The sequence below is a fragment of the Caretta caretta genome, chromosome 18 (assembly GCF_965140235.1).
Source record: "Caretta caretta isolate rCarCar2 chromosome 18, rCarCar1.hap1, whole genome shotgun sequence".
In the NCBI taxonomy this organism is placed as follows: Eukaryota; Metazoa; Chordata; order Testudines; family Cheloniidae; genus Caretta; species Caretta caretta.
The window spans coordinates 14722204-14749486 of record NC_134223.1 but is presented as its reverse complement, the minus strand read 5'-3'; the positions used below and the strand labels follow the sequence as shown (position 1 = coordinate 14749486).

The window sequence follows — 27283 nt, the reverse complement described above, 5'->3', positions numbered from 1 at the left end:
TCCCCATTTTACAGATGGGGAACTGAGGAAGAGAGAGACTAAGGGCAAAATTTTCAAAAGCACCTAAGCGATCGAGTCTCATTTTCAAATGTGACTCAGGGCTTGCCTACACAAACTATTAGGCTATGTGCCTCAGTGGCAGTGTAGCACAGACACCTCTTAGGTCGACAGAAGAGGTGTGAAAACCCCACATCCCTGAGCGGCGGAGTTAAGCCGACCTAAGTCCCCGTGTAGACAGCGCTAGGTCAACAGAATAATTTTTCCGTCAACCTACCTACCACCTCTCGGGGAGGTGGACTACCTATGCTGAGAAGAGAAACCCTTCTTTCGGTGTAGATAGCGTCTACACTGAACCACTCCATCAGCACCGCTTCAGTGTAGACAAACCCCTAGTCCTCCTTGAAGCAGGACTAGCTCAAAGCGCATTAACTAACTGTTCACACGTGTGCACAGTTAGAGGGTGGCAGGCTAGTGCAGGGTAGATTCACACCCAGCTTGCCACAGTTTGTTTGAGCTGACAAGCCCTTCGTCTGACTGAGAGTCAATGGGATTTAGGCACCTAAATCACTTTGGTGTTTTCAAAACTCTGCCCCTTAGAGTAGAATTTTCAGAAAGTATTTAGGTGCCTAAATACCTTTAAAAATCTGGCCCTAAGTGACTTGCCCAAGGTCACGCAGACAAGGCAGAGTCAGGAATTGCACCCAGAAGGTGAGTCTGACCCCAGTGACTTAGCCACGAGCCCAGTCTCTCCTATGAATTTTCACATAATGCACAGAAAAAAAATGCCTTTAAAAAAACTGTGACTGTCGCTCGAACGCCCAAGCCATGGAAATTATATATAAGGAGTCGCCGAGCTCTGACCTATGGAAAACATTTGCTTTCTCCTATGCCACTATTTTCAAATTCTAGTGATTTTCTGGTTGGTTTCCCCACATGGATTGTAAACATTGCCCTGGACAACACTTTGTTTGGTCTGGTGGACAGAATAATAAGACTGATGAGGACATTATCACTAGTTATGAGTTTAAGGATTAATATACCTTGACGTGCCATTAAGTGTCATTGAAGAGATTTCTCTCTAAATAAATCATATACAGTGGTAGTGGCATGTGGTGAAATAAAATACCTAGGACTGTCCAGCTTTGCAAACATAAATCCTCTCAACAGGTCAGCCTGGGAAGTGCTATTTTCTCCATTTAATGAACGAGAGAACTGAAGAAGAGATGTTAAGTGACTTGCATAGAGACAGTCAGGACAGGGATTAGAACTCAGCAGGAGTTACCATATGCCATGGGTTTGATAGTGTCTTTACATCAGTGGCATGGCCTTTCAGGAGAACTTCTCCCAAGAGCTACTACAGTCAGGGTATCAGTTAGGGTCTAAACCCCATTTTCCTTTAGTACCCAAAAACTTCCACTGAATTTTAGGTGCACAACAGATGCAGGATCGGTCCGAATAAGAGCAGCTGACCCCTGGATTGTAAAGCCGCAGCTTGTTGGAAACAATTCACATAAGAGATTTATTTATTTTTTGGTATTTCTCTCTTTTTTTTTTAAGTAGGGGAAATGGCAGGACACCAGGATCTTTGTTTCTTAAGAGCCCTGTTTACTTGCAGCCTGATGTCACCACAGTCTTGTTTGTGAGCGAAGAGCAATTTGCACGGCAGCCAGTCGTGTTGTCTCTGGGAGAGGCTAGTGACCTCGGAGTGGGGAAGATGACCCAGGAACTAATGAGTGCTTAAAAAACAAAGGTCCAGTTTCATGCAGACTTCCCTAGCGCTTAGGCTGGGGAAGGGACACCTATGAACAGGAGATGGGCAGAACTGATTCCAAACAGAAAGGCCAAATTCATCTACTGAGGTCCGAGGAGTTACCTTTAGCCCAGTGTACCCAAATGGCTCAGTGCAGTTCAAAATTTTCCAGACCTCACTTGTTCTTTCAGGGCCAGATCTTCCCGCCTATTTCACTAGTGCATAATTTTTTCCATACATCCCAATTAATTGGCTCCTTGGCCTGATTCTCAGATGCCTTGTACAGTGCAGAGCAGGTGTGAAATGCTCTCAAACCAGAACAGTAGCATTTTACAACACCCTCTATGCTGGAGTAAGTCACTGCACAAGGCACAGGACAATACAAATCCAGGCTCTGAGCATATATAATTATCATGCATATCAGAGGCAGGCAGAAACCACCAATGAGTCTGTAGAGTCAGAACATACACCCCATCCCATTTGGGTTCCACACCCCTTTGGATTTGCCCCTCTGGCTGCCGTGAAGAGGGATTTTGAATAGATATGACTATGCAATAAGCAGAAATCAAATATAGACTATCAGGGTTGGAAGGGACCTCAGGAGGTCATCTAGTCCAACCCCCTGCTCAAAGCAGGACCAATCCCCAATTAAATCATCCCAGCCAGGGCTTTGTCAAGCCTGACCTTAAAAACTTCTAAGGAAGGAGATTCTACCACCTCCCTAGGTAACGCATTCCAGTGTTTCACCACCCTCCTAGTGAAAAGTTTTTCCTAATATCCAACCTAAACCTCCCCCACTGCAACGTGAAAATATGTTCCTGCAGGTTCTTGCTCTGTGCCGAAATCGAGGGCTGTTTGTTCATCGCGCACTGCGTGGAAATCACTTGTGAAAATGTGCAGGCTGGCACATTTCATTCTCCTTTGCGAACCTGGCCCTCGTGGGGAAGGTTGGCTTTGGGAACGCGCCGGATGTTTGCCGTGTTGTACAGTGCCACTGATGTGAAAACGGGTCTGCTGAAGAATGGCGCTAGAATAGTTTCACTGTAGTCATGGGTGCTTCTTTCCACAGTCCTGGGGCCTCTGTAATAGCAGCTAGCCGTACACTGTCTCCTGGGGCATTTCTTTGCCACATTAAAGGACAGTGAGCTAGTGATTAGACCAACAGGGGAAGCCTGAAAGTCAGGACTCCTGGGGTCTGATCCTACCCCACGCTGGATCCTCGTCCTGGCGCTGACACCTGGTCTGTGTGTGACCTTGCTAGGGAAAATCCAGTCACTGCTCTGTGCCTCAGTTTCCCCAGCGGGATAAGAAATTATTACTTCCCTGCCTGTGAGGCTTTCACGAATGCGTGGGTGTGAAGTGTTGCCAGGCGCTGGGCTGGAAGGTGCTGGGAATGGGCTCAGAGTGCCGGTACCTTTATTGTTCCAGCACATCTCGGTCTGACTGGAGTAACCACACCCTGATTACTAACTGCACTGCGAGCGTGCGGCTAGGAAAGCTGCTGCTGTGCAGAACATTCTCAGCCCGCGTAGGCAGGGAACGGCTCCCTTTTGCCACCCTCCCAGCATAGCAAGTGTGGGGAAATAATGCCAGCCCTCAGCAACGCCCGGCATTCCTGCTTGTGGGCAAGCCTGGTACAGAAAGGCAGCTTTCAGGGTGGGGGTGGGGAGCCTCTGGGATTCCCATCTCGGCAGTCTCCAGAGCCCCAGCGCATCGGAGTAATCTGCCCTGCAGCTGAGGAGAGCTGGTTGCAGCCTCGGCCAGGGCCCATCAATGCTGCGTCCGACAGACCCCCTCACGGCACCGAACCCGGGACACGTCCAGAAGGCAGTGCCAGCTGCTTGGTAGATGCTGCCTCAGGCCTGTGGCCAGCAGAGGGGCCTGCATAGCAAGAAGGGAGGGAGGTCGTTCAGCGAGAGCAAGGGATGGGCCTATCTGCCTGGAAGCGAGGGGCAGTGTCTCCTGGGAGAAAAGGCGCATGATTATCCAGTACTTTATCCCCTTCCCTCTCCCAGCCACATGCTCCCCTGGCTCGTGGGGGCATCTCCAGCTTCGGTCAGCAGCCTCGCTGTTCACTCCCGACTCCGAAGGGAAGAAGAGCAGTTCTGTTTGCAGTCCTGGGCAGTGCAGGCCCAGCGCGGCAACCTGCTGAGCGCCCAATCCCCCTCGGACTCCTTCCTCTCGGGGCAGCCCCTAGGCTAGGGGAGGAGTCGTCAGAGCCCGGTTCCTGTGGCACAAGGACTGAGGGGGCATCGCTGTCGTGGCCTGGGGAGAGCTGCTTTGGTCGGAACCGCCTCAGCCGCCGACCGCTCACTGGGCATCTAGCATTGCTCTTTGCGAAGCCGGGGGAAGGGGCTGAGATCTCTTCACACACACCCCGTGCTCAGCTTCGCTCGGTGAACGAGGTTAGCAATCCCCAGGTGGGGAAAACACACAGGCAGCTTCCCACGGCCTCCACCTCAGCTGCTTTGGGCTCCTCTCTCCCTCCTCTGGCACAGAGCTGGCTTCCTCACACGCACAGGCAGCTCCTGCTTTGCAGTCCCAGGCCGAGCCCGGGGGCCTTTTCCCATCACAGGTGAGTCAGAACCTACCTGCTCCATCCAGGGGGACCTGACTTTCCCCAACCGCCCCCCTCCACCCCCACCCCAGCCGCCGCCAACGGCAACTCCTGCCATTTGCATGGAGCCCAAGAGGAAAAGGATCTGGTGCTTTCTTCCCCACCCCATCGCCCTGGATCTTAGCATCCACGCTCAGGGCAGACGCCTTGGCAGGAGGATCCTGTGCCTTGACATGTCTGTGGGAAAGCAGGTCCCTGCTGCAATCTCACGAGCCTAATGAATCACAGCCATCAACTCCGACCCAGAGGAACTGCCTTGGAGCAAAGCCTGGCTACCCCAGCGGGAAGGAGATGCCAAAGGGGTTGGGGGGTCTGGTACCACTGGCCTAGGATTTCCAAAGTGACTAGTAATTTTAGAAGCCCAGCTTGAGATCTCTTAAAGGGGCCCTAGACTCAGCTCCAGGCTCTCTGAAAGCCAGGCCACTTTAAGGGGTTTCAAGCCAAGCAGCCAAAATCGCTCAGTTGCTTTCGCCAAATGTAGGGTGTTCTCTGGAGGGGAGGGGGAAAGTTATCACTGGATTCCTTCTCCCCTCACCCCAGTCCCAGCCCTCTTCTCCAGCCCCTGGGGCATCGAGTGTCCGGCTACAGTCACAGCTGATGCTAAGGCTGCTGCTCATTCCTTTCCTGGCTTCCAAAGTATGTCCCCACCCCGTCTCCCAGGGCCAAGAGGGAGCCACTGTGTATGGTATGTCAGTGATGGGCATTTCCCAGGACCTTTGTCTTTGTGAGAGGATAGAAATACAGACCCCCTCCCAGCCCTCTGTCCCTTCTGCTTCTGTTGACTCTCTTCCCTCCAATATCTTCTGTAGGAGACAAGCAAACTCCTCCCACCTCATTGCAAACCCACTGAAACATTGCAATGGGCCTGGCAGCTTGGCTCACGCTAGGATATCATGGGGTACTCAGTCTGTGCAGGGTCAACACTGGAATTATTGGGCCCATCAGAATTTCCCCACTTGGCCTCTCCACTCCTCTGACCTCTCTCTCCTCTACAAAGCCAAGCTCGATGGCATGGTGCTTGGAATTTTTTCGCACAACACACTATCAACCTGTGGAACTCCTTGCCAGAGGATGTGGTGAAGGCCAAGTCTATAACAGGGTTGAAAAAAGAACTAGATAAATTCATGGAGGATAGGTCCATCAATGGCTATTAGCCAGGATGGGCAGGGATGGTCCCTAGCCTCTGTTTGTCAGAAGCTGGGAATGGGTGACAGGGGATGGATCACTTGATGATTACTTGTTCTGTTCATTCCCTCTGGGGCACCTGGCACTGACCACTGTTGGAAGACAGGATACTGGGCTAGATGAACCATTGGTCTGACCCAGTGTGGCCATTCTTACGTTCTTATGAATTGCAGCCACCCATCTGCACAGGAGCTCCTGGCGTTGCTCCCACCAGTAGAGATCAGCCCAGTGTTGACTACAGTAGGGAAACGCCATGGATATTTCCCATTGCTACTAAGATTTTCACGCCTTTATGGGCAGGTCCAGATGTTGCTCTGGATCCTCACTCTTCACCCAGTACCCTGTGCGGCACTCTTCAGCTTACGGTAAAATGTATTCAGTGAAGACAACAAGCAAACCCAATACACCTAGCAACCTCAGCTCCAGCCAGCCAACGCCCTGTGCCCCTCCCCTGAGAAACCCCGCATCACGCGGGCCATCTCTGCCTGAGCGATTGCAAGCCAGCCCAAGGTGAGCGGAGATTGCTGGGGAGCATTGCAGGGTATGTCTCAAGCTGGAGAGGATTGCAGGGTTGCCACCCAGCCAGTTCTGAGCCACAACTAAACATAGAAGCTGCCTCCTCCCAGACACTGAAATACCCAGGCAGTGGACTCCCTTCCCCCTGGACTTTTGCAAGGTGGTTCTCATGGGAGGATACCTTACGACATCCCTGTGCCACAGTGTTGGCTTACTGGACACAGAACAGGGTTGCGGCAAAGGGAGAGAAAGAAAAGAAGAGCAGAGGGGGCCTGAATGAAATAAAGTGAAGGGAGTTTGGGGAAGAGAAAGGTCTTGAAAATGCACGTACCTTAAAGTAGAGGCCATTGCGCTCTTCGGAGACGATCACCAGCGTGGACGGGTACAGGATCAAAAGCCTGTCGTGCTGCTCCTGAGACAGCCCAGGGGAGGTGAGTTAGCATCAGAAGAGGCAATGGGAAACAACTAACGGCGGGCCCGATCCAAAGCGGACGGACATCAGTGAGAGGCTTTGAATTCTTTCCACGGGCAGGGTCTAGGTCCGTGAATTATAGGTGCCCTTATTCTTCCACAACAGCCAGAAATGCAGCTTCCAGACAAGATTCCAGCTGGCTCCAAAATTCTAACTTGACCCTGCCAACGCTTACACACATGCTTAACTTTACGCCCGGGTCATCCCACTGAGTGCAATTGCTGCTCATGTGTGCAAAGTTAAGCACACACTGAAGTGTTTACAGGATCAGGGGCCTATGATTTTTCCTTCTAGGGAATTTGGTGCGGGGGTTGACGTTTCTTTTAGTATATGAATCAAGCTGTTGCTTTCCCTCTTTCAACACACACACACAAGTCATAAATTTGCACATCACAACACACACCTGGCACCTCTACTGGTCTGGTGCTGCTCTGTAGCTATGCCCAGTGGCTCTTGTGTTGATCCAAGAGGCACAGCCAGCCCAGGGGACACACAGGCACTTCCTTGCCTGCAGTGCTAAGGCCGGGGGGCCAGGACGGAAGATTTGCTTTAGTAACTAGGACGAATATGGGAAGGGGTCTGAGTGGGAGGAGCCTGCTAGTGCGAAGAGGAGGAGGGCTGAAAAAAATGGTACCCCCTATTGGATTCTCATTGTACAGACAGATTTTTTTCATGTTACTGGATCATTAACTTTTTTCTGGCAATAGCAAGTCACTTCATTAATTCAGGGCCTTACCTGGAAAGGCAAATGCTGCAGCTTCACTTTGGAGACGCAGAGGACATCACCTAGGGACTCCCGTTGGGTCCCTCTCCATTCCTGGACAGGCATGTTCTGCACAGACCACCTCAGTTCCTCTTTCCCTATGGAGTTCTGCTTCCAGTCACTCTAAGGAAATGGGGAACAATGAGCAGGCGCATGAGAACCAGGTGGAAGGAATGGAAAAACCAAGCCTAATCATGCGAGAACCTTCTCAAGCCCTAGAGCCCCTCCCCTGCCTGCCGTCCCCTCCCCCCCGCAAATTCAACTGGAAGCTAAACTAAACCACGTTTTAAGGTCTGGAAAATTCCATTAACTGTTTTCTTCTCCATCATTTAGCATATTTGCATTGCAGGACTATCGCTGAGAGTGGGAGAGTTTAACTAGAAGACAAGCTGGTCTCAGGATATATTTCAAGCTTGGCTGGAAGCAGGAAAGAGTAAAAACCTGGAGTGAAAACAAGAGTTCCATCCCAGAATTAATAATAATTTGCCTCAGTTTCCTTGTCTGTAAAATGGGGTTAGTTCTCCAAGGCTGTTCTATGTATGAAAAGCGCTGGATGCATGCTGAGCGAGAGGAAGTGATTGGCCTAGAATCCCACATGGGGTCAGTAGCAGAGCCAGGAAGAAAAAACACAGCTCTTGACTTTCGTCCTGTTTCCGAACCACCCTCTTCCTTCGAAAGGTTTTGCAGATTTGGAAAATATGCAGAAGCAACCACGGTTTGGGGTGTTCATTCAAGCTGAAGCCTAACCTCTGAACTTCCCGAGGTTTCTCCATCATTACAGCTCATTCCTGTTTTCTTCCATTAAACACACCCACCATTACATCCTTTTAAAAGGCCCCACACATGCAAAAGCTCAAGAACTCAGAGACATGTGCAAAAAGGAAGTTCCAAAATTAAAACACACACACACCCCAGAAGTCCCCCAGGCTTCCTTCAATTCCCAATAATGGATTCTTGGATCCCTTATCACAGAAACTTCAGTTTCGCTGAGGATAGGCCACCAAAAAAAAAAAAAAAAAGCAAACATGAATGTCCCGTTTTTTTTCTGCAGTAAAAAGAGTTCTCAAGTGACAACATTGTCCTCATGCAAGTTGTTTGTGTGTCTATGTGGGGATGTTTTGGCAATGACAGCATAAAGGGGAGGAGGCAGAAGAGAAGGTGGGGACTGTATATTGCCCATGGACTTAAACTTATAATACAAGCTGATTAACAAATGAGAATAAAGGAAACCAGATCTATGCTCTGACCTGTAATTGAAAGATCTACCGTTACTTGTTTGGGACATTTCACCTGTTGTAAAGATCCATGATTATCTATGGCACTAGCTAAAGAATAATAAAGAACAATAGTCCAACAAAAGGCCATTGATGCAGGCAGTAAGGGATGCAGGCTATAATAGTCATGGGGTAGAAGGAGGGACATTAGCTACAGTCACTGTGCCCACTCTACATTGATTAATGCTAATTATAAGACAGTGTCATCTAATGATTAGCGCAGGAGACTGGGAATCTACACCCGCCTTTGCCACTGTGTCACCTCTCTGGTCCTCCTCCCCCTTCCTTCTGTAAACTGGGGGTGTACTACAGATCTCAGGATTAATGACCATTTGTACGTAAAAGGCTTGATTATCAGCGGTGCTGACAGATGAAAATCCACACGCCTTTCCAAAGCCTATTTTTACAATAGCAACAGGTCCCTGCCTAATAAAATCCCAGACTGCAGCAACCCCTGACTGACAGCACAGCCCACGGACTCGTCAGGCAGGTTCTCTCATCAGCTTGACAGCCGATTTCCTGTCTGCTCCTGGTGGCCTCCGTCAGCAGAGAGATGTTTGATGGGCGTGGAAATCATGCAGCAGCGAGCGCTCAGCTGCTAGAGGCAGACTAGAAATTATGAGGGGTTGGCCTGTCAGACAGCCTTGCACTTCTGTGTACCAGGCCCGATGATTCATGCTGGGAGCAAACTGACGAGGGTGGCTGCACTGGTGGTTTGGCAGGGCAGGAGAGATTTTGCCCAGAAAGAGTTTCTAGGTGAAGGCCTTTGAAGGGGCCTCTGATTGGACAGGTAGTTGTGGGAACAGCCAGTCGGTATTATGCATTTTATCTCAGATACATATGACGTCTAGCTGTGAGTGCAGCCCAGGGCCACGCAGCGCAGACTGCTAAACCTGATGGAGCAAGGCTTTCCCTTGCAACTGGAAAAGAATCGGACAGCGGTACCATTTCCCCTCCTTCCACAATCTTTGACGATTTCCCTTCTTTCTACTTTAGCCCTCCTTACCTGATCACTACAAGTGATAAATTAGACCAAGGGACTGGGAGTCAGGACGACTCCTGGGTTCCATCCCTGGCTCTGCCACTGCCTGACTGTGTGATGCTGGGAGAGTTACCTAACCCTCTTGGTGCCTCAGTTTGCCCCTCTGTGAAATGGTGAGGATAAGAATCAGCTGCCTCATCAGGGTGTTGAGGGGCTTAAATAAATGCGTGTAAGGTGCTTGGAGGTCCTCAAATGGAAGGTGCTGTAGCAGGGAAAAGTTAATATCTGTCATCACCATTCCAAGCCAGTATTCTCTTCCAAACCTGGCTCGGCACTACTCCATAATACCAGAAGGGGTTACTACTGAGCGAGGCAAGGCATCTTGCTTTCCCTCCTCCTTCCCCCATGCTTCCAGCTCCTGCTGGCCCATGGAGAAAGAGATCAGAACCACAGCTGAAGCCCAGGTGTCCTGCATGTCATCAGACTTTGGTATTTGCAATTAATAGTTTACATTAGCCGACGGAATTGGTCACTAGTGGCTGCATGTGAGGAGGGGAATTTAAGGTGCTCCCAACTCCCCGCTAAAGTGCTCAGCTGCTTAACCCGGGTCCCCAGATATCAGGAGTAAACCACTGTGTCATGGTGGCACAAAGGATTCTGGGACACAGAGGAAGATGGGCTCTGATAGCAGGGCCAAGGTACGCAGAAGGTTGAGACCAACTGATTGAAAGCCTGAGATCACCCTGTTCCCAACCACGGCCCAGGTCACTAACCTGAGAGAGGAAGGACCCGTCCAGGTTTCCCCCATTCAGATGGATCTGTTTCTCCAGGTGATAAAGCCAACGCTTGAGCTCCGACTCGCTGGGGCAGTACACAATGAGGGGGTTCAGCAGGGGACCTAGGGACCCAAGGCAGAAGATGATCTGAGCATATACAGCAAAATGCTAAGTTCTACAAAGGCACTGCATGCAGCACCAAAGGGTTAATCAGCTCTCCCTGGTTGCTAGGCAATACTGTACTGCGCTCAGCCAATGAGAGAGGTTGTTCTGATGATGTAGCACTTGTCATTGGCTGAGCCTAAGGTCTCAAGTTGCTGGGAGAATTCTGTAAGAAGAGAGTTGTCCACCTTGCTAATGTAGTTCTTAAAGGGGCACTGTCAGGTAGAATTAGGTCCCAAATGTAGGTAGTATAAAAACACAGCTTTTATGAAACCGGAGATCGCTGGAAATGTTTTATTTCGTACAAAAATCCAGTCCAAAAAAAGTGGTTTTAAAATTCCTCTGCAACCCTAGCAATGCCTGAGAAATTGACTAGGCAAAGGGCGAGAAACAAAAGGGAGCTGAAACAGACTATTTTCACAATCTGATTCTAAGCTGTACGACAGGTTTCAGAGGAGCAGCCGGGTTAGTCTGTATCCGCAAAAAGAAAAGGATGATTTAGTTGGGGATTGGTCCTGCTTTGAGCAGGGGGTGGGACTAGATGACCTCCTGAGGTCCCTTCCAACCCTGATAGTCTATGATTCTATGACTTGTGGCACCTTAGAGACTAACAAATTTATTTGAGCATAGGAGGTGCACAATAATTAAAAACAAACAATAGGGCAAAGTCAGTCCACTTTTTAACATTCTTTCCTCTATAAATATTATAGGTAAAAGAATAAACATTTTCATAGTTTTTTGGTTTTTTTTAAAATAATCTTACAATGTTCCCTTAATAAAAGCAGTTGGGATTTCCTCTGTTGTGGCCAACTTTCACTGCTCGCTGCTGAATTTTTAAAAACCCTCCATAAATGTGAGCAATGTTTCAATTGCCATTACAGGCAAGTACAAAATTGCACCAATCCCATGCAAAATGTTCACAGATTCACCAAATAGCATATTATGGTTAACCCATTTGTTATGTATTTGTCACTTTCGCTTTTTTGTCGAAAATTCACATATGTGACTCCAGGGGCTCTAACAAACAGTTCGCTTACAGCATTACTGAATAAAATTTGTGCCAGACAATGTATAACGGCTCTCAGACAGAGCCTTGCCGTACGGGACGACGCTAGCCATGGCTGATTTTAATGTTTCAAGCTGTCATTTCCTTAGTGTGCATACCAAAAGTCTCTAACACCTGTTACCAGCCACTATGATGACACCCTAGTGACGTAAATAAATTGCTTCCAGCAGGCTGCGTAATGTCCACTACCATGAATAATTAACTAGATGCCTCTGATTAAAACTGTATTCGGTGCACTTTAAATAAGATTCTGATTTCAGCATCTGCGCGGTTGGAGAGCGTTGAGATGAGAAAATTCACGGTATGCCATCATAAAAAGTCATCCTCATCAGGGCGATACTTTGCCTTTCTGTGAAACCTTTCATCTCAGAATCCCAACCTGTTTTACAAGTGTTAATTAATTAAGCCTCTCAACACCCCTGTAAGGCAGAAAAACTGCCACTATGTCCATTGTACAGGTGAGGATATTAAGGCACAGAGCGGTTACGTGACGTGCTCCTTTAGACTGCAAGTTCTTTAGGGCAGGAACTCCCTCTTGATTATACGAGTTTACATAGCAACTAGGACAATGGGCCTCAATCTGACTAGGATCTCTGGGCCTTACTGTAATATTAATCACGTCACATAATGTGTCTGGGACAGGAACAGAACCTAGAGTGTCTGGCGCTGAAATGAGATTGCTGGGATCTAGGTTGGATTCCCTGCCATAGAGTCCCTGTTTGACCCTGTGGCAAGTCACTCAGCCTCTGTGCCTCAGTTTCCCGATCTGTAAAGTGGGGCTATAGCACTGCCCTTCCTCCCAGGCATGTTATGGAGATAAATACATTAATGCCTGATGTGTTCAGACTCTATGGTCAGAGGGGCAACACAAGTAGCTAGCTAAATGCCCAGTCCCCTGCGCCATCCAATAGGGCATGACCCTTGACCTCCTGCTGGGTTTGTTTTTACAACTTTCTCAAAGACTAGCCAGGAAAACCCGTCCAGTGGCTGTTTGTGCTGCCACATCTAAGCCAAGCCTTAAAGGGAGAGAAAAAGAGAAGAGAAATTCATGTCTCAGCCTGAAGCCCTGGGACATATTCTGAGCTCCTGTGACCAGCTGCTCGGATGGATGTGACACTAGACCAGGGAAGGGGGGCTGGTAGCTCAAGGAGTCACCTTCTGCATTCCCCAGCGCCCCAAGAGTATGTTTGCTCTGGAGTCAGGGTGAATCCAGGTTTATGAACCTTTCCCAGCCCCGAGTTCCTCTCTTCCATTCCACCTCCCCTGGCTCTCCCCTGGCACTAACGTAGTGGGGCCCACAGGCTGGAGGACACTGATGCAAGTCATTGTGGCAGATGGTGCTTTCCCAGGTATGACAGGTTTATTACCAGACCAACTCTTGCTGCACTAAGAAACCAAGAGTGAAAATTATTGGGGGGAAAGAGGGAGGAGCAGGTGCAGGGGTGAAGGTGTTGAGCAGAGACATCCTGTGGGTTAGAAACCCAACGCTGGCTGCCAGCCCTCTCGTTCTTAGAAGCCTGTCAGAGATCAGAGGCACTAGAGGACTTCTGTGTACATCAGAGAGCTCCGTCCTTACATGGCATCTCCACTGTTGGCTGGCAGCGTCCAATGATGATACCGATAATTATACAGTTGCCAGCAGCTGCAGAATTGCACAGGAGAGGCACAGGAATTCATAGGACCCTGCCAAAGTCACTGGCTTTCAGCAGGGGATGATCTTGTGTCTAAAGCACTGGACTAAGAGTTAAGAACTAGAGGTTCTCTCCCCAGCTTTGCCACTGACTGCCTGTGTAACCTTGGGCATGTCACTTACCCTCTCTGTGCCTCCGTTTCTCCCTCTCTAGAAGGGGAATAATACTTAATGGCCTCACAGAGGGAGGTGAGGATTCCTGAGTGCATGTTTGTACAGCTCTTTCCATTTTCAAAGCACTAAGTATCACTATTTCTTCCTGACCCCACCCCCATCTATATGTATTCATATTATGGTAGTGCTTAAGGGTCTCAGTAATGGATTCGAGCCCCCTTCGTGCAAGGTGCTGGACACTCAGAACAAAGAGAAGGTCCCTGCGCCACAGAGCTTCCAGTCCAAGTAGAAGAAGAGAGACAACAGATGGATACAAGCCATGGGATCTTTTTCGACCTTTGTGTGCTAGATCAAAGACACGCCCAGGCAGCAGGATAAGCAGTGGTCACACCAGCTGCCTAATCAAATAGGAATTTTAATGCATTTTACCCAATAATATATTGCACTAAGCAAACTAACTGTAAATTATGTCCAGGTTTAATGCAACATCTTTGATCTGAATCTCTGGAGGACTGCACATCTAAATGTGGTTTGAACATCTCACAGGGTAAGTAAGTGGCAGCCCACGGAGGTGAGTCTCAGAACCTGGGTCAAGAGACTCAGTCTCCCAGGGCTGGCACAACGGCACTAAAAGTAGACATTGCGGCTCTGGCTTGAAAGCCCCCACCCCATCCTTAGAGCCTGAGCTCCAGCCCAGGCCACAACATCAATCCTGCTATTTTTGTCCCCATAGAGACTGAGTCGGTTGACCTGGGCTTTGAGACTCACTCCCATGAGTTGCCGCTCGCTGTGGAGACAGACTCACACTGGCCCAAATTGGAGCAGAGACATAGAAACAGTTTTGCTGCTCATGCCGATGAACTGGTACCTGAGCACTGGGGCACGGGCAGTGGGTGGGGGAAGAGAACACACTGCACAGGAAATGCTGAGCCACGAGGCTGTGACCCGCCAAAGAGTTCCCAGGATATCCTGGTTTGCCATTCGGGATATAGCAACCTTGGGGGCGTGGGAGGTTTCGCAAACCTCAGAAGCTATTTCTTGAGCTGCTAAAGGTGGCGGACTTTTTCCCTGCAGTGTAATTTTTAGCAGCTATGGCCTAATCAGATGTCCCTCTGATTCAGGTAAAAAAAAATTTTTTTACTGTGGTTCTATGACTCATTTCCTAGCCTGGCTCACCCGAGCACATAGATCCCAGATACCGTGCACAAATTAGCTTTGCTAGCATCATATCTTTATGGATTGTTAGTTACCTCTGCCTACCACTCTCGGTGGCTCTGGTTTGCCGTAATTCAACAATGACTAAGCCCAAGTGAGCCTTCAGCTGCTGGGCAGGCAGGTTGTTATCCCAGGAAGCCTTTTATAATGCGAGATGACTCAGAATAAAATTCAAAAAAGGGAGGAGGACTTTGGCAGAAGGGAAGTTGATTGATGGCTATCAAGTCCTGATAGGGCAGTTCTGATGCTACCGACTGAGGATAAAGAGTATCTCTCATTGCTATTGTTATTAGTGGTCTATATGAAAGGGTCCCCGCTTGGCCCCGCTGTGCAAGGTGCTGTACATACACATAGTAGGAGACAGTCCCTGCCTTTAAGAGCTTATAGTTGAAACAAACCACACAGACAAAGGGAGCATGCTTATCCCTGTGCCAGAATGAAACTGGGCACCCCAAGGCACGAAGAAACTGAGTGACTGGCCCAGAGTCACACAGGGCTGGGAACGGAATCCGAATCTTTGAGGCCCAGTCAGCCTTACCCACCAGACCATTCAACTCTTTCCTTGCAGTTCTGAACGTTGTCCTAGAAGAGAGGTTTGAGAGCAGAGAGATATGGCGGAGATGGGCTGTCAAATAAGGGTCATAATAAGGTTAACACTCTGTGCAGTTCAGAACCTATTCTCTGAAGCACCCTTTCACCTTGGGATAGGGCTTCCCACAAAGCATGGCTACATCACGACCAACTCATGCTTCATTCTCTCCTCAAGCCAGAGCAAACAAAGCAGCACTAACCTGTAATGCGGAACGCATGTTTCTCCTGCTCTGCGCTCTTTGCCTTTTCGGTTTCACACACGCTCAGCTCTTTCAGTGGCAGCAGTCCCTGCATAAGCAGAACACACCATTATTACCTCGGCAGCTTGCCTTTTGGGGCCAAAGCCCTCCTTCCAAAAGGATCCGACGTCTGCAAACAGGCACCCTCAGGCAGTTTGGGCTCAGACTGTTAGCTTGCAAAACCTCCTCCACATGGAAATATTTTGGGCCTGATTCTCTTTATTCTAATACAAGGCCTCGTTCCACTGCAAAGGGACTTAAGTGTAAATGAGCATCAGACCTCAGTCAACTTCCATTGATTTCAGTGGGGTCAAGATTTCATCCTTCGTCTTTAACATCAGTGAGAACCGGATCTTGTTGTTTTAAAATGTTCCTCTGCAGTCATGGAAACCCAAACAAAACAGGGCTGGGCTAGCGCAAAAGAATCAGAAAGTGAAACTGACTATAGACAGAAAGGAAAATTGACCAGGCTACTTTCCATGTCCAAACTGAGCTGTTTGCAAAATGTAAACAAACAGCACAATGATGACAAGTGTGAATTCAGCCCAAGTGCTCATAGCTCGGCATGTACTTAAATACCTCTCTAAATCCGAGCTGTAAGGGGCACTGACCACCATAATATCTAGGTGCCAACACCGGTGAGTAATTCTTTCATAATTCCCTCCGTATTAGTCTAAGGGACTGTTAGTAACAGAGACAAAGGATTTTTAAATACGGTTGATATCTTGACAATGTGTCTTCACACATGAAGGCCGGTTTGCTGGGTGACTCAAGAGGTCGCCTTGTCATAATGAATTTACCTCAAGTGACTTAGAAGGCAATAAATCATTTCAGAAGGGGCTGGATTCTGCAAACATCTGCAAAACAGCCTTGCACAATTTCACTCGCTGAGGGAGGGGAGTGCTTTGTTTTGGAAGGACATACAAAATCTCCTTTGTTTTTTCCTTATCAGCAGCATCACGGTAAAAGATGGGTAAATAGATTTGGTGCCTGGGGTAAGTTTTCATCACGATTTTGCAAGGCTGACTGAAGTATCCTCCCCTTACCTTCCCCTCCCCCTGCTTCTCTCTTGTACCTTGTGCTTTAAGGCCAAGATTTTTTTGGAATTTTTTTTTAAGGCGCTGTAGTTAGGCTCCCAAATATCATGGCACCCAAATAAGTCGTTTGATTTTCAAAAGTGCTGAGCACACTACAGCTCTCGTTAAGGCCAATGGGACTTTCTGGGTGTTCAGCATTTCTGCAAGTCTGGCCATTTATCCGGGTGCTTAAGTATTATTTTTATTTATTTGCATTACAGTATCATCTTCAGGCCCCAGTTGTGCTAGGTGCTGTACAAACACATAGCAAGAGACAGGCCCTGGGCTGAAGAGCTTTCAGCCTGCATGGACCAGACAGACAAAGGGTGGGATTGGAAACTGAGGGACATGACTTGGCGGAGGTCATGTGGCAGGTCCAGGAACAGAACCCAGACCTCCTGACTCCCAGTCCAGTGTGCTAATAGACAGCAGCCTCTTGACTGACACCTGTCCCTTCATTTCATGGCAGTGGAGAGGCACGTTACCTGATAGGTCAATCCATTCGAGCCAACAGACTGAAAGTACAGGTAGGACTGGAACAGTTCCAAGTAGCAGTCGTTCACCTCCTGCGGGAAAAGGACATGGTGAGGTTTACTTCAGAGGAGATACACTCCCCAGGCTTCACTCTGCTCTGGGGGGTTTACTGGATAATGGGCCGAACAACCATTTATGTCAGTAACTAAAGGAAAGACCCAGTCTGTTTCCAGGCACAGCTGCTAACCACGGCCAAATTCTCAGACAACTGAGCCCTAATTTACCTGTGCATGGTACGGGAACAAAACATCCTCTAGCCCGTGGGATGCTGCGAAGGAGAAGCCCTTCCTGATATCCTCCTATCCTGGAGCTCCCCTCTATTCCTGAACCCAGCAGTGGTAGGTTAAGGCAGGACCACCTGGGTCAGCAGCCCCAAGTCCCTAAATACTTCAAAGCGCTCCCAAGATGCCAACCCCTCCCTCAAAAATGAATGAGGTTTGTGTTGTGGAAGGGACCCCCGGCATTCCGCCACGCCAAGCCCCACAACCAACCCGCAAAAATATAGGCCAATCCTGCTCCCATTGAAATCAATGGCAAAACTTGCCCTGATTTCAGTGGGGCAGCGTCATAGCTGATGTGAGTGAGCTGAAAGCACCATGTTTATTATTATTCCAGGCCATGTTTGATCCATCCCTGGGAGGAGAATTAGGTTACTTTTCAAACAATCTTTTTCTCTACTGAGATCGATCAGCTCCATCTATCTCCTCTCCGTTACCAGGGGAAATAGACCCGTGCAGTTACGCTGTACGCATCCAGATGCACGAGGGCTTACCTGGCAGTGCTGGAATTTAAATTTGACCTTGGAGTAATAGATAATTTTCCCCAGATTTCTTACGACCGTCTTCCTCCGCCCTTTCTTGAACAGGCTGGGAAACCGCTGGTCCAAGTTTTCCTTTTGATTTTCCTGGTTCGTGATATTCTGTACCAAGGAAAAAAATAATCACAGAGCTGAGTGCTGGTGGGGCCCATCAACATCTGCAAGAGATGTAAGCAGAGCTGCCTTTCTTTAGAAAGGGGTCCTGGGTGAGTGCCCTGGCTAGGTTGTTTGTTGTTAGATCTCCATGCCAGCCTGGGAGCTAGGATTTTATTACTACTGCAAGACCTGGTTCCCTCACTATCCAGGGGGATATTTTAAAACAAACTCAGATCATCTGGTTGGTAGAAACAAGTGCTATATTTTAGGCCTCTCAACTTCGTAGTCACGCTCCACTTACCAAGCTGATTGGTTTAATGTGGCCCTAACCCAGTTCACTTGGACAAGGAGTGACCCAAGATGTACACAGCTGAGTGGTCTCAGCTTATAAACATTTGTGCAGTTTCTTTGGTTTAGCTCTAACTGGGCTTCCTCCTACCCACCTCTCCCTGCTGATCGATTACATCCCCCCTCCTCCTGTGTTTTTAAATCCCTGCTGTTTATAGCTGCTAATAGCTATCCGGACACAGGGTTTCACATTTATTGGGATCAGCCCTATACTACCTCACCCATCCGTGTTCTCTGCAGCTTCCACTGCTTTAATCTCTCCCAGCACACCTTGGAGCTAAATTCCCTCCCATTGTGTGTCTGCTCCCTGTCGGATCCACACCAGAAAGGCACAAAAAGAGCCGTGCAGGATGCAGACATGGGGAGAAGTCGATTAAAAAAAAGTGCCTATGGAAACCATAAGAGAGAGAGAGAGACTGGGCTGCAGCTAGTAGCCACAAGCGTTGCTCTGCTACCCAGTGCATTGTGTCGAAAGCAGGCGGTGTGCATACCACCTTCACAGAGCACAGCTTGACAACTATTGGGGTAGCACAAGGAGCAGAAAGCATGTTGGCCATAATGCCTGCTGAAGGTAATGGGATCCTGTCCATTGACAATAGCCATTGGGTCAGGCCCCAAATGAACGTGGGCTAACGGAACATGGTGGAAGGGGTGGAAAAGAGGGTTCCTCCAGAAATGGTTTATTCTAGGGAGCTCCTGGTGGCTCAACAAATCCAAGGCTGAATCCCCTGGCAGAAGTTGCCCTCTGTAAAGGCAGTTGTGATGCATTCAGCCATGAGTTTGCCCTTTGTCAGTGCATCCTCTGGAAAAGGTGAGGAGAAGCCAGTGGGAGCCAGAGGGCTGGGAAGAGACAGACATAAAAGCGTGGTCTGGCAATCTCGGGGGATGCTGCTTGCATCATTTCCTGAGTCCCAGGTGTACAGAAATTTGTCCTGTGGTGCAATGGGCTGGGCTGGGGGGTTCACACACTATTCAGTTCTGATGCCCATCACTGCAGGATCTTCTGAGCCCTCTCCAGCAGGGCATAAACCAGCACCTGCGACATACAGCCTCTGAGAATTTCTTTTGGAAAGAGCAGTTTCAGTGCATGTTGTTTTGGGGTCTTGTTTTTGGGGGGGTGGGGGGGATGTACCCCATTTAGACTCACATCCTGATGCCCTCAGTTGGCATGTGCTTGAGTCCTGGAGTTCAACTGAACCATTCCAATTGCTCTGCAAACAGAGAAGGCCAAGGAGAGGCTGCATGGGGCCATGAGACATCCCATGTCCTACAAGGGCTGTGTACACCAAGGCTTGCCTTGCCTTCATGACTTATCTGGAAGCAGGGGGGGGATGGGGTGGCTTCCTTCCTCCACCCCAAATCTCCTTTGTTCTAAAAGTTCATGATAAGATGCACGAGCACCCCATCAAGCCTGCCTGTAGCCTGTGATCAGGTCGGCATAAGAATGTGCTCTCTGAGATGTCCATGTCCCAGCTCACCTGGAATGGAAATCTGCTCTATGAGGAGGCCGAGATAGGGTTCATATCATGTGCTTGCCAAGCAGGGAGGTCATCCAGCAGCACCCCTCTCTCCCGGTGGCAGGGCTACCAAACACATGACAGTACTAGATGATGGGCGTGGGGAGGGGAGCAATTTAAGGCTTAAGTGTCAGAAAATCCCTTCTTTCCAGAGCAGCATTTCCAGGAACAATGAATCCAGACACAGGCGCTGCAGATTGGTGAGGGGGTCAAGTGACAAACCAACAGCCCTGTACATACAGGCAGCCCAAACAGCCAGCGCTTTCTCAGAGCTTATGGAGAACCTGACTAGTCCACATGGGCCCATTTGTAATGCTCGGTGCCAAGGAGACAGCTGCAAAAACCCCATGATAAATGAAGAGCTGCAGCCACTAACCAGACCCATTGTGCTGCGGCCTAGGTGAGCTCACCCATCAGGAAGAGAATTATCCGCTCTCAGGTTAGAGAGGAACTGGTTAACCAGTGACAGGCTGCTAATGGTTTTTGGAGTCCTTTATCTGCAAAAGCCAGGAGTTCCTTTCACAGCTTAATTTAATCTAGATAATTACTTTTTGTAAAGCCCAAGTAAAATCCCCCAGCGCCCCAGAGGGCTTCATCAGAATGCTTTCCTCTGGTTTCCAACTGTCTGTAGACTAATCAACATATATGCACAAAGACAGGAGGACTTGTGGCACCTTAGAGACTAACACATTTATTTGGGCATAAGCTTTCGTGAGCTGCAGCTCACTTCATCGGATGCATGTAGTGGAAAATACAGTGGGGAGATTTATATACACAGAGAACATGAAACAATGGGTGTTACCATACACACTGTAACGAGTGATCAGGTAAGGTGAGCTATTACCAGCAAGAGAGAGAAAAAAACCTTTTGTAGTGATAATCAAGGTGGGCCATTTCCATCAGTTGACAAAAGGATTTTTTTTCTCTCCTGCTGGTAATAGCTCAGCTTACCTGATCACTCTCCTTACAGTGTGTATTGTAAAAAGAAAAGGAGTACTTGTGGCACCTTAGAGACTCTCCTTTTCTTTTTGCGAATACAGAATAACACGGCTGCTACTCTGAGTGTGTATTGTAACACCCATTGTTTCATGGTCTCTGTGTATATAAATCTCCCCACTGTATTTTCCACTTTATGCATCCGATGAAGTGAGCTGCAGCTCACGAAAGCTCATGCTCAAATAAATTTGTTAGTCTCTAAGGTGCCACAAGTCCTCCTGTTCTTTTTGCAGATACAGACTAACACGGCTGCTACTCTGAAACCTGTCATCTATGCACAGTGTCAGAGAACATGTGACTGGAGGTGGGAACCTGCTAACTGCCAATTAATGAGCTCACCAAGAGGCAATTAAGTGCAGAAAAAAGATTAAATATTTGCTACAGGCTGCTGTGGAGGCCTGACTGATCAGCTGCCAGTCGTGGAAGAAATAAAGAATGCAGGCTGATAAGACACAATGCATTCTGAAGAGCTTTGTTGTTAAGATGTGCATTAGGACATAGGAGCTCCCAAGGGACATGGAGAAGTCAAATTTCGCTCTGAATTTCGGTCCCCATAAAAATAACTTAAAACCAACATAAATTATCCCATTTGTTTCTGCTTTTACTTCCACCACATTCAGTTGTTCATTTGCTTTTTCATCTAGAAATTCCCTGTCCAGCATTTGCCATCCAAATGTTATTCTTTCAATATTACATATGTTCTGGTAGTGCCCAGTAGTCCAGGTCGTGAACCAGGGCGCCACTGTGCTAGGCGCTGTGTAAATGCAGAACCAAAAAAAAAGCCCCTGTCTGAAAGAGCTTACAATCGACGTATAAGAGGAGAGAGAAAACACAGCGGGGGCGAGGGAACACAAAGTAACAAATGAGATGATTGTGAACAGTGTGAGAAGCAGTGGTCCCAGCAACCCAGCTGCCTAACCAACATTGCAGTCTTGTGCTAGCCCATGAGATCTAGAAACAGAAATTGACTGGAAACGGATGCTGACCATAAAGTGAAACTGACGTGGGCCCTCCAGTTCTACACCGAGCCCTGTTACCTTCAGTGCGACGCTGCACAAGTCTGTGTTCCACCAGCACAGAGTTCCTAGCAGTTTGGGGACCAAAGTCTTTGACTTCTTACTCTTAACATTTCTCTCCCTGTGGACAATTGGATTTTTGAATTTATTTCCGTTGGAATCACCTAGGGTGTCACTTGTAATAGCGCCAACAAGTTAGGGTGATTAAATCTAGGAATTGTACGCAGTGCCCCTTTAACTGCTGAAGGTCCTAGCATACCCAGGTGCAAGGCACCAGCTGTGCAGCCGCAGGTCCTAGGTGTCAGAGTAGCAAAAAGAACAGGAGGACTTGTGGCACCTTAGAGACTAACCAATTTATTAGAGCATGAGCTTTCGTGGGCTACAGCCCGCTTCATCGGATGCATAGAATGGAACATCTAGTAAGAAGATATATATATACATACAGAGAAGGTGGAAGTTGCCATACAAACTGTAAGAGGCTAATTAATTAAGGTTGCAGAGTAGCAGCCGTGTTAGTCTGTATTCGCAAAAAGAAAAGGAGGACTTGTGGCACCTTAGAGACGAACCAATTTATTTGAGCATAAGCTTTCGTGAGCTACAGCTCACTTCATCGGATGCATTCCTTTAATTAAGATGAGTTATTATCAGCAGGAGAAAAAAACTTCTGTAGTGATAATCAAGATGGCCAATTTAGACAGTTGACAAGAAGGTGTGAGGATATGTCCTTCCATTCCATGGGTATCAGTGGAAGGTAAATGGATGGGAGTGGCAAGTGGCTATGGAAGGTCTGTGTTTAGTGTTGAATTATATTTTGTACTTTTTTGGTCTCCTTTCGAGAACCCTCCCCTGCTGTTGAATTGTACATAATATATATATAAATATCAACAATACGGCAGCATAAACAATCTGGAATCTCATTTAAACAATTCTAACATTAGGAAGCTACTTGGCATTTCCCATGGCCAATCAGTGCATTATTTAAGACTTGTCTGAACACCAATGTTGGAGCGCTTTAACGATCCCAGTCTAGTTAAATGCTGCAACCATCACCAGTGTGGACACAGTTATATCAGTATAAAGGGTGCCTATCCCGTTATAGGTATTCCTGAAGGGGAAGGGGAATAAGCTATCCATTTATAATGGTATAACGTCATCCACATGAGGGGTTGTGTTACTGTGTTGGTGGGGGGGGCGGGGGAATCATCACACTTATAACTGAACTAGTCAAGCTGGAATAAAAAGTGTGTGTAGAGCCGGCCTGTGTTCTAATCGCCGTGTTCTCTAGACCTGCTGCTCTGTTAGCGCTCCAGCCACGGCTACCCTCGCTAGAGCTGCAATGCTGGCATATTAAAATAGGTTGGCCGTAGGCACAGGCAGCATGAGCCCAAAACAAGAGAGACAAGAAAAGTTTTGATGAGGGACAATTAGTCAGTCGGCTCAGTTTTAGCTGTCCTCTATGAACGTAAAGGTCAGAAGAAAATTCCAGGATCTGGACCCACACAGTTTGGTTCTGGGCTGGATCAAAGCCCAGAAAGGGTCTAATTTGTTTGTGTGGGTATCAGCCAAGGACTGAGAGTGGGATTTCTGTCTAACAGGGAAGTGCAATGCAGGGATTTTTGAAGCTGTATTAGTCACATGACTGATGATCAGCTGCTGATGTGTAGTCAAGTGGGATGGCCTTGGGCTGTTTTGGTCAATTTTTACCTGGTCTCTCCTTGTGTTTTTCTGTTTTTTTGAACATGTAGCTGGCAGGAGCCCTGGACTTTGCCTGGGTGCCTTTTGCTGAGGAGTTTGTATAAAACCAAAAGTGAAGTAACTAATGGACTGCTCAGAAGAGACTGAGGTTTCAGGGAAGGGCTGGGCTCATGAGAGTTTAGGGCCAAAAACTCATGAAAGCAACAGAAGAAAGTTTGATGCCATTTAATCCGACCTCAGACCCTACCTGTGATTGCACCCTGAGCTCCACTCCCTGCCTAAATCTGACTGGGATTGGGCTTCATCCCCTGCGCCCGTCCGGAGCCAGGATGTACATCCACCACAGCCTCAGCATAGCTAGGATGACACAATCCTTGGCGTATCTTATTATCACTGCACCCACACTCCAGATAGGTCAAATCAATGGCTCTCAAGGGATGTTTACAGCTGGTCTGCCCGATGCCCCTCCCACCGCAGTTGTGCCAGCAAACTGGTGCTATAGCCACCACTGCATGTGAGTGAAGTGTTTGTGTGGACAGGAACACTCCGCACTCAGGCTGTCCCTGGTGTGAACTCGCCTAGTGCAGGCGAGCACTGTGTGTTTGTACAGCACCTCACGCAGTAACAATAGTAATGCCTAAGTCTTATTTAGCACTTGTCATCAGTAGATCTCAAAGTGCTTTAAAAAGGAGGGCGGTATTGTAATCCCCATTTTGCAGGTGGGGAAACTGAGGCACCAAGAGGAAGTGACTTGCCCAAGGTCACCCAGCAGGCCAATGACAGAGCCATGAACAGAACCCAGGTCTCATAAATCCCAATCCAGTGTTCTAACCAGGAGGTCACACCGCACACACTCATATCAGTGAGTCATATTTCTCTATGGGAGACTTAAACCCAGACTGCACAAAGCACCAGCAAACATCCTGCTCTGGCCACAGAGAGGAGCACGAGGAGAGCAAGATGTTACCTCATCTATTTTGCCCATCTATGGTTTCCTTTGTCCCCAGTTTTAGAAAAGCAGGCTGTCTAATCCCAGCTCAGGAGATCTCACTCTGCACAAGGAACAAGAAGTCTTTGTAATACTATCAAATCTTTCCCATCAATCTGTGATCAGCTGTGTGAGAGAGAGATAATGTGATCTCCCCTATGATGTGATGGGGATGACTAAAAGACAAACCCAGACTGCAAGAGCTAACCCCAGACTGAGACGAAACTGCCTTCATGTTTGCAGCATCAGCTTCAGCTCTGCCTTCTCTGGGAGAAGCGTATGATTGCCCCATGGCTCCATTATACCTGTGGAAATTCCTCTGAGACAGAGTGAATCCCCACATGACATAGAGCTGGTATGGCAGGCTCTGTTATGTTTGTGGCACACACAAAGAGAAGTTAGTTAAAAACACAAATATTCTTGCTGGAAGGTTGTAAGATAACACGACTTAATTTCTTAGAATTCAGAACAATAACACACAAGAATCATAAACCAGAGAGAGACAAAGCAGGCTGCTCCCTAAAAAAAAAGAGAGGCACAACTCTGCTCACCTTACTCTAGGCTGGCTGTCTCAGACTCTCTGATCGCACACTTCCCTACAGAGCCCCCCCATGCCTGCAAACAAGACTAGAAAACCCCTACAATTTGAAGTGTCCGTTTACAATTCCAGCACATTTTTCAAATATGCCACACTGTCCACCCCTTTTGGGCACTTGCCAGCATAGAGGAGGTGTTTGGGGCATCTCTGGGGGAAAGGAGGTGTGACCACAGGTCTGCGGCCTTCTGGCAATTTCTGACTGCTGAACAACCCGAAGAGGCTGTGCACTGCCAGGGGAAAGCTAGGGCAGCCATGAGGCTGCTCTAATTTCACTGGGAACCAGGATGGCCCTTGCATGGTCCCAGAGTAGGGAGGGTCTAAAGTGGCATTAAGCTGCATTAGCGCCCCAGGGTCAGACACTGAATGGCACTTTGTGCCTTCCCCTTATTGTTAGTTAAGCGCAGAGGGGGGAGTTCATCCCTCCTGTACCTCCATGCAGCAAGGGGAACTTGGGCCAGAGGTTTGTCCCCTTCCTCCCCCTCACAAACCCCAGCTTAATTATTTGTTACCACCTTTCACTAGCTCTTTGGGGCGGAGACCAGTTTTTACTTCTATGTCTGTACAGCCCCTAGAGCACTGGGGCTCCTCGGTGCTGTCATAAACAATCGTGCTAATAGTAAATACTCATGCTAATAATAAATTAGAACTGTCCTTTGCTGGCATGTTCCACTTTCACTGCTGTGCAGAAACACAATTGTCCAAAGGCAAGTGAGAGGAGGGAACCCTCCATGACCTGCAAGAACGTATGTAACACAGGGCCAGACACCAGAGCTATCGCAGACGCTGGTGTCTCGAAATAGCACAAGGCACTTGCTAGGACCTCAGGGAGTTTGTGAGCAGCCTGTTATCAGCCCCAACCCCGCTGGGAGATCAGCACCATTTTGCAGCACCCCTGCCGCACCCAGATTTAATTGGAGGTGCCCTCAGACACAAGTGACAACTAGGTTGCACCTCTTCTGGTCCCAGGCTTTCCTAGCCAATAGGAACACAGCACATGCCTGTTCTAACCAAGCCATAGGCTACCTCCCTGGGCTAATTAACCCCGTGCTTCTGGATCCTAATAACAGCTATGACTAGACTGGGCTAGAAGGGGTTTTAAATCAGACACAGTGGCTGGCAGGCCAGAAGGACACTTTAAACCCAAGGGTAGAGCGGGTAAGTTGTAGTTTAACATGCCTTCTCTGGGGGAGGTGAATCCATCCTCACAGTGAAAGGGAGAGGAGACAATCACAGAGTCTCACCCTTCTCTCCAGCACAACTAATGCAGGGCAGAAACTGTGGGAATCCTGCTGATTGCGGCCCAAACAAAAGAGTTTCGTGCTTTGTCATCCTTTCGCAACTCTATCAGCTGGCTGTTATTTCCCCGGGACTGTTGATATTTGTGGCTACCCACCCCCAGCCGCCCCCAATTCACGGAATGGGGCTAGTTTTTGTTGCCTCCGTCAGGGAGTTTGATGCATCACAGTTATTCCGAAACCAAGCTCCTCTCTTGGGGTTTGGCAGAGCAGCGAATGGCAAGGCGAATGCAGCACGAATGCCCTGACATGTTCGCTCTGGTCTCCAGGGCCTCATCCTACAGGTAAAGCGAGTTAATAATTAACCCCCCTCATCCCCTCCAGACTCTCAGCGGAATGTCAGTGAATTGCAGCTGAATCACCAACCATGGCAGCAGCAGGCTCCCAGTCCACCAAGCCTCTGACTGCTGCTGGTTAATAATAAAGGAACCAAGGCAGCAGATTTGCAAATGGGCTTCTCCCTCCATCCTCCAGTTTGTTTTGACTCCACAGTGGCCTGGATTGGGAAGTGGCGTAATTAGGTCCAGGGCTTGGAGGCATCAACAGCAAAATAACATGGAGGCTCTTCTGTATGCAACTTGCCCCGGGTTGGGTTGGCAGCAGCGGGCCTCGTTTCTAGGGTCAGCCCGTTCCTAGGGCCTACCTTCCCAGGCATCCACAAAGCTCTGGGGTCCCCTTCACTTCTATTGGGGAAGATCCTGGGCATCAAGACTAAAGAGTCTGTGATTATAGAAGCTATCTGTGATACTGACATGGTACCCATCACCGTAGCAACTGGGCACCCCACGGCCCTATCAGGCAGGACAGTGCTCTAGTTCAAACAGGGACTGTGTCGGGGCAGTTCTCTGGCCTGCGCTATGCAGGAGGTCAGCCTAGAAGAGCCCAATGGTCCCTT

General features: G+C 48.5%; 1 protein-coding gene across 1 annotated transcript in view; it reads right to left on the bottom strand.

The window, feature by feature from the left end:
• The window catches only part of PLEKHN1 (pleckstrin homology domain containing N1), a 42364-nt gene that overhangs the window by 10888 nt on the left and 4193 nt on the right, over positions 1-27283 (bottom strand). Inside the window, exons 3-8 of the mRNA XM_048825115.2 lie at positions 17795-17941; positions 16974-17054; positions 15374-15461; positions 10333-10457; positions 7277-7426; positions 6400-6480 (exon numbers count right to left, since the gene is read on the bottom strand). Of these exons, the coding sequence (XP_048681072.2) occupies positions 6400-6480; positions 7277-7426; positions 10333-10457; positions 15374-15461; positions 16974-17054; positions 17795-17941 (672 nt within the window). The remainder of the gene's footprint in view (positions 1-6399; positions 6481-7276; positions 7427-10332; positions 10458-15373; positions 15462-16973; positions 17055-17794; positions 17942-27283) is intronic.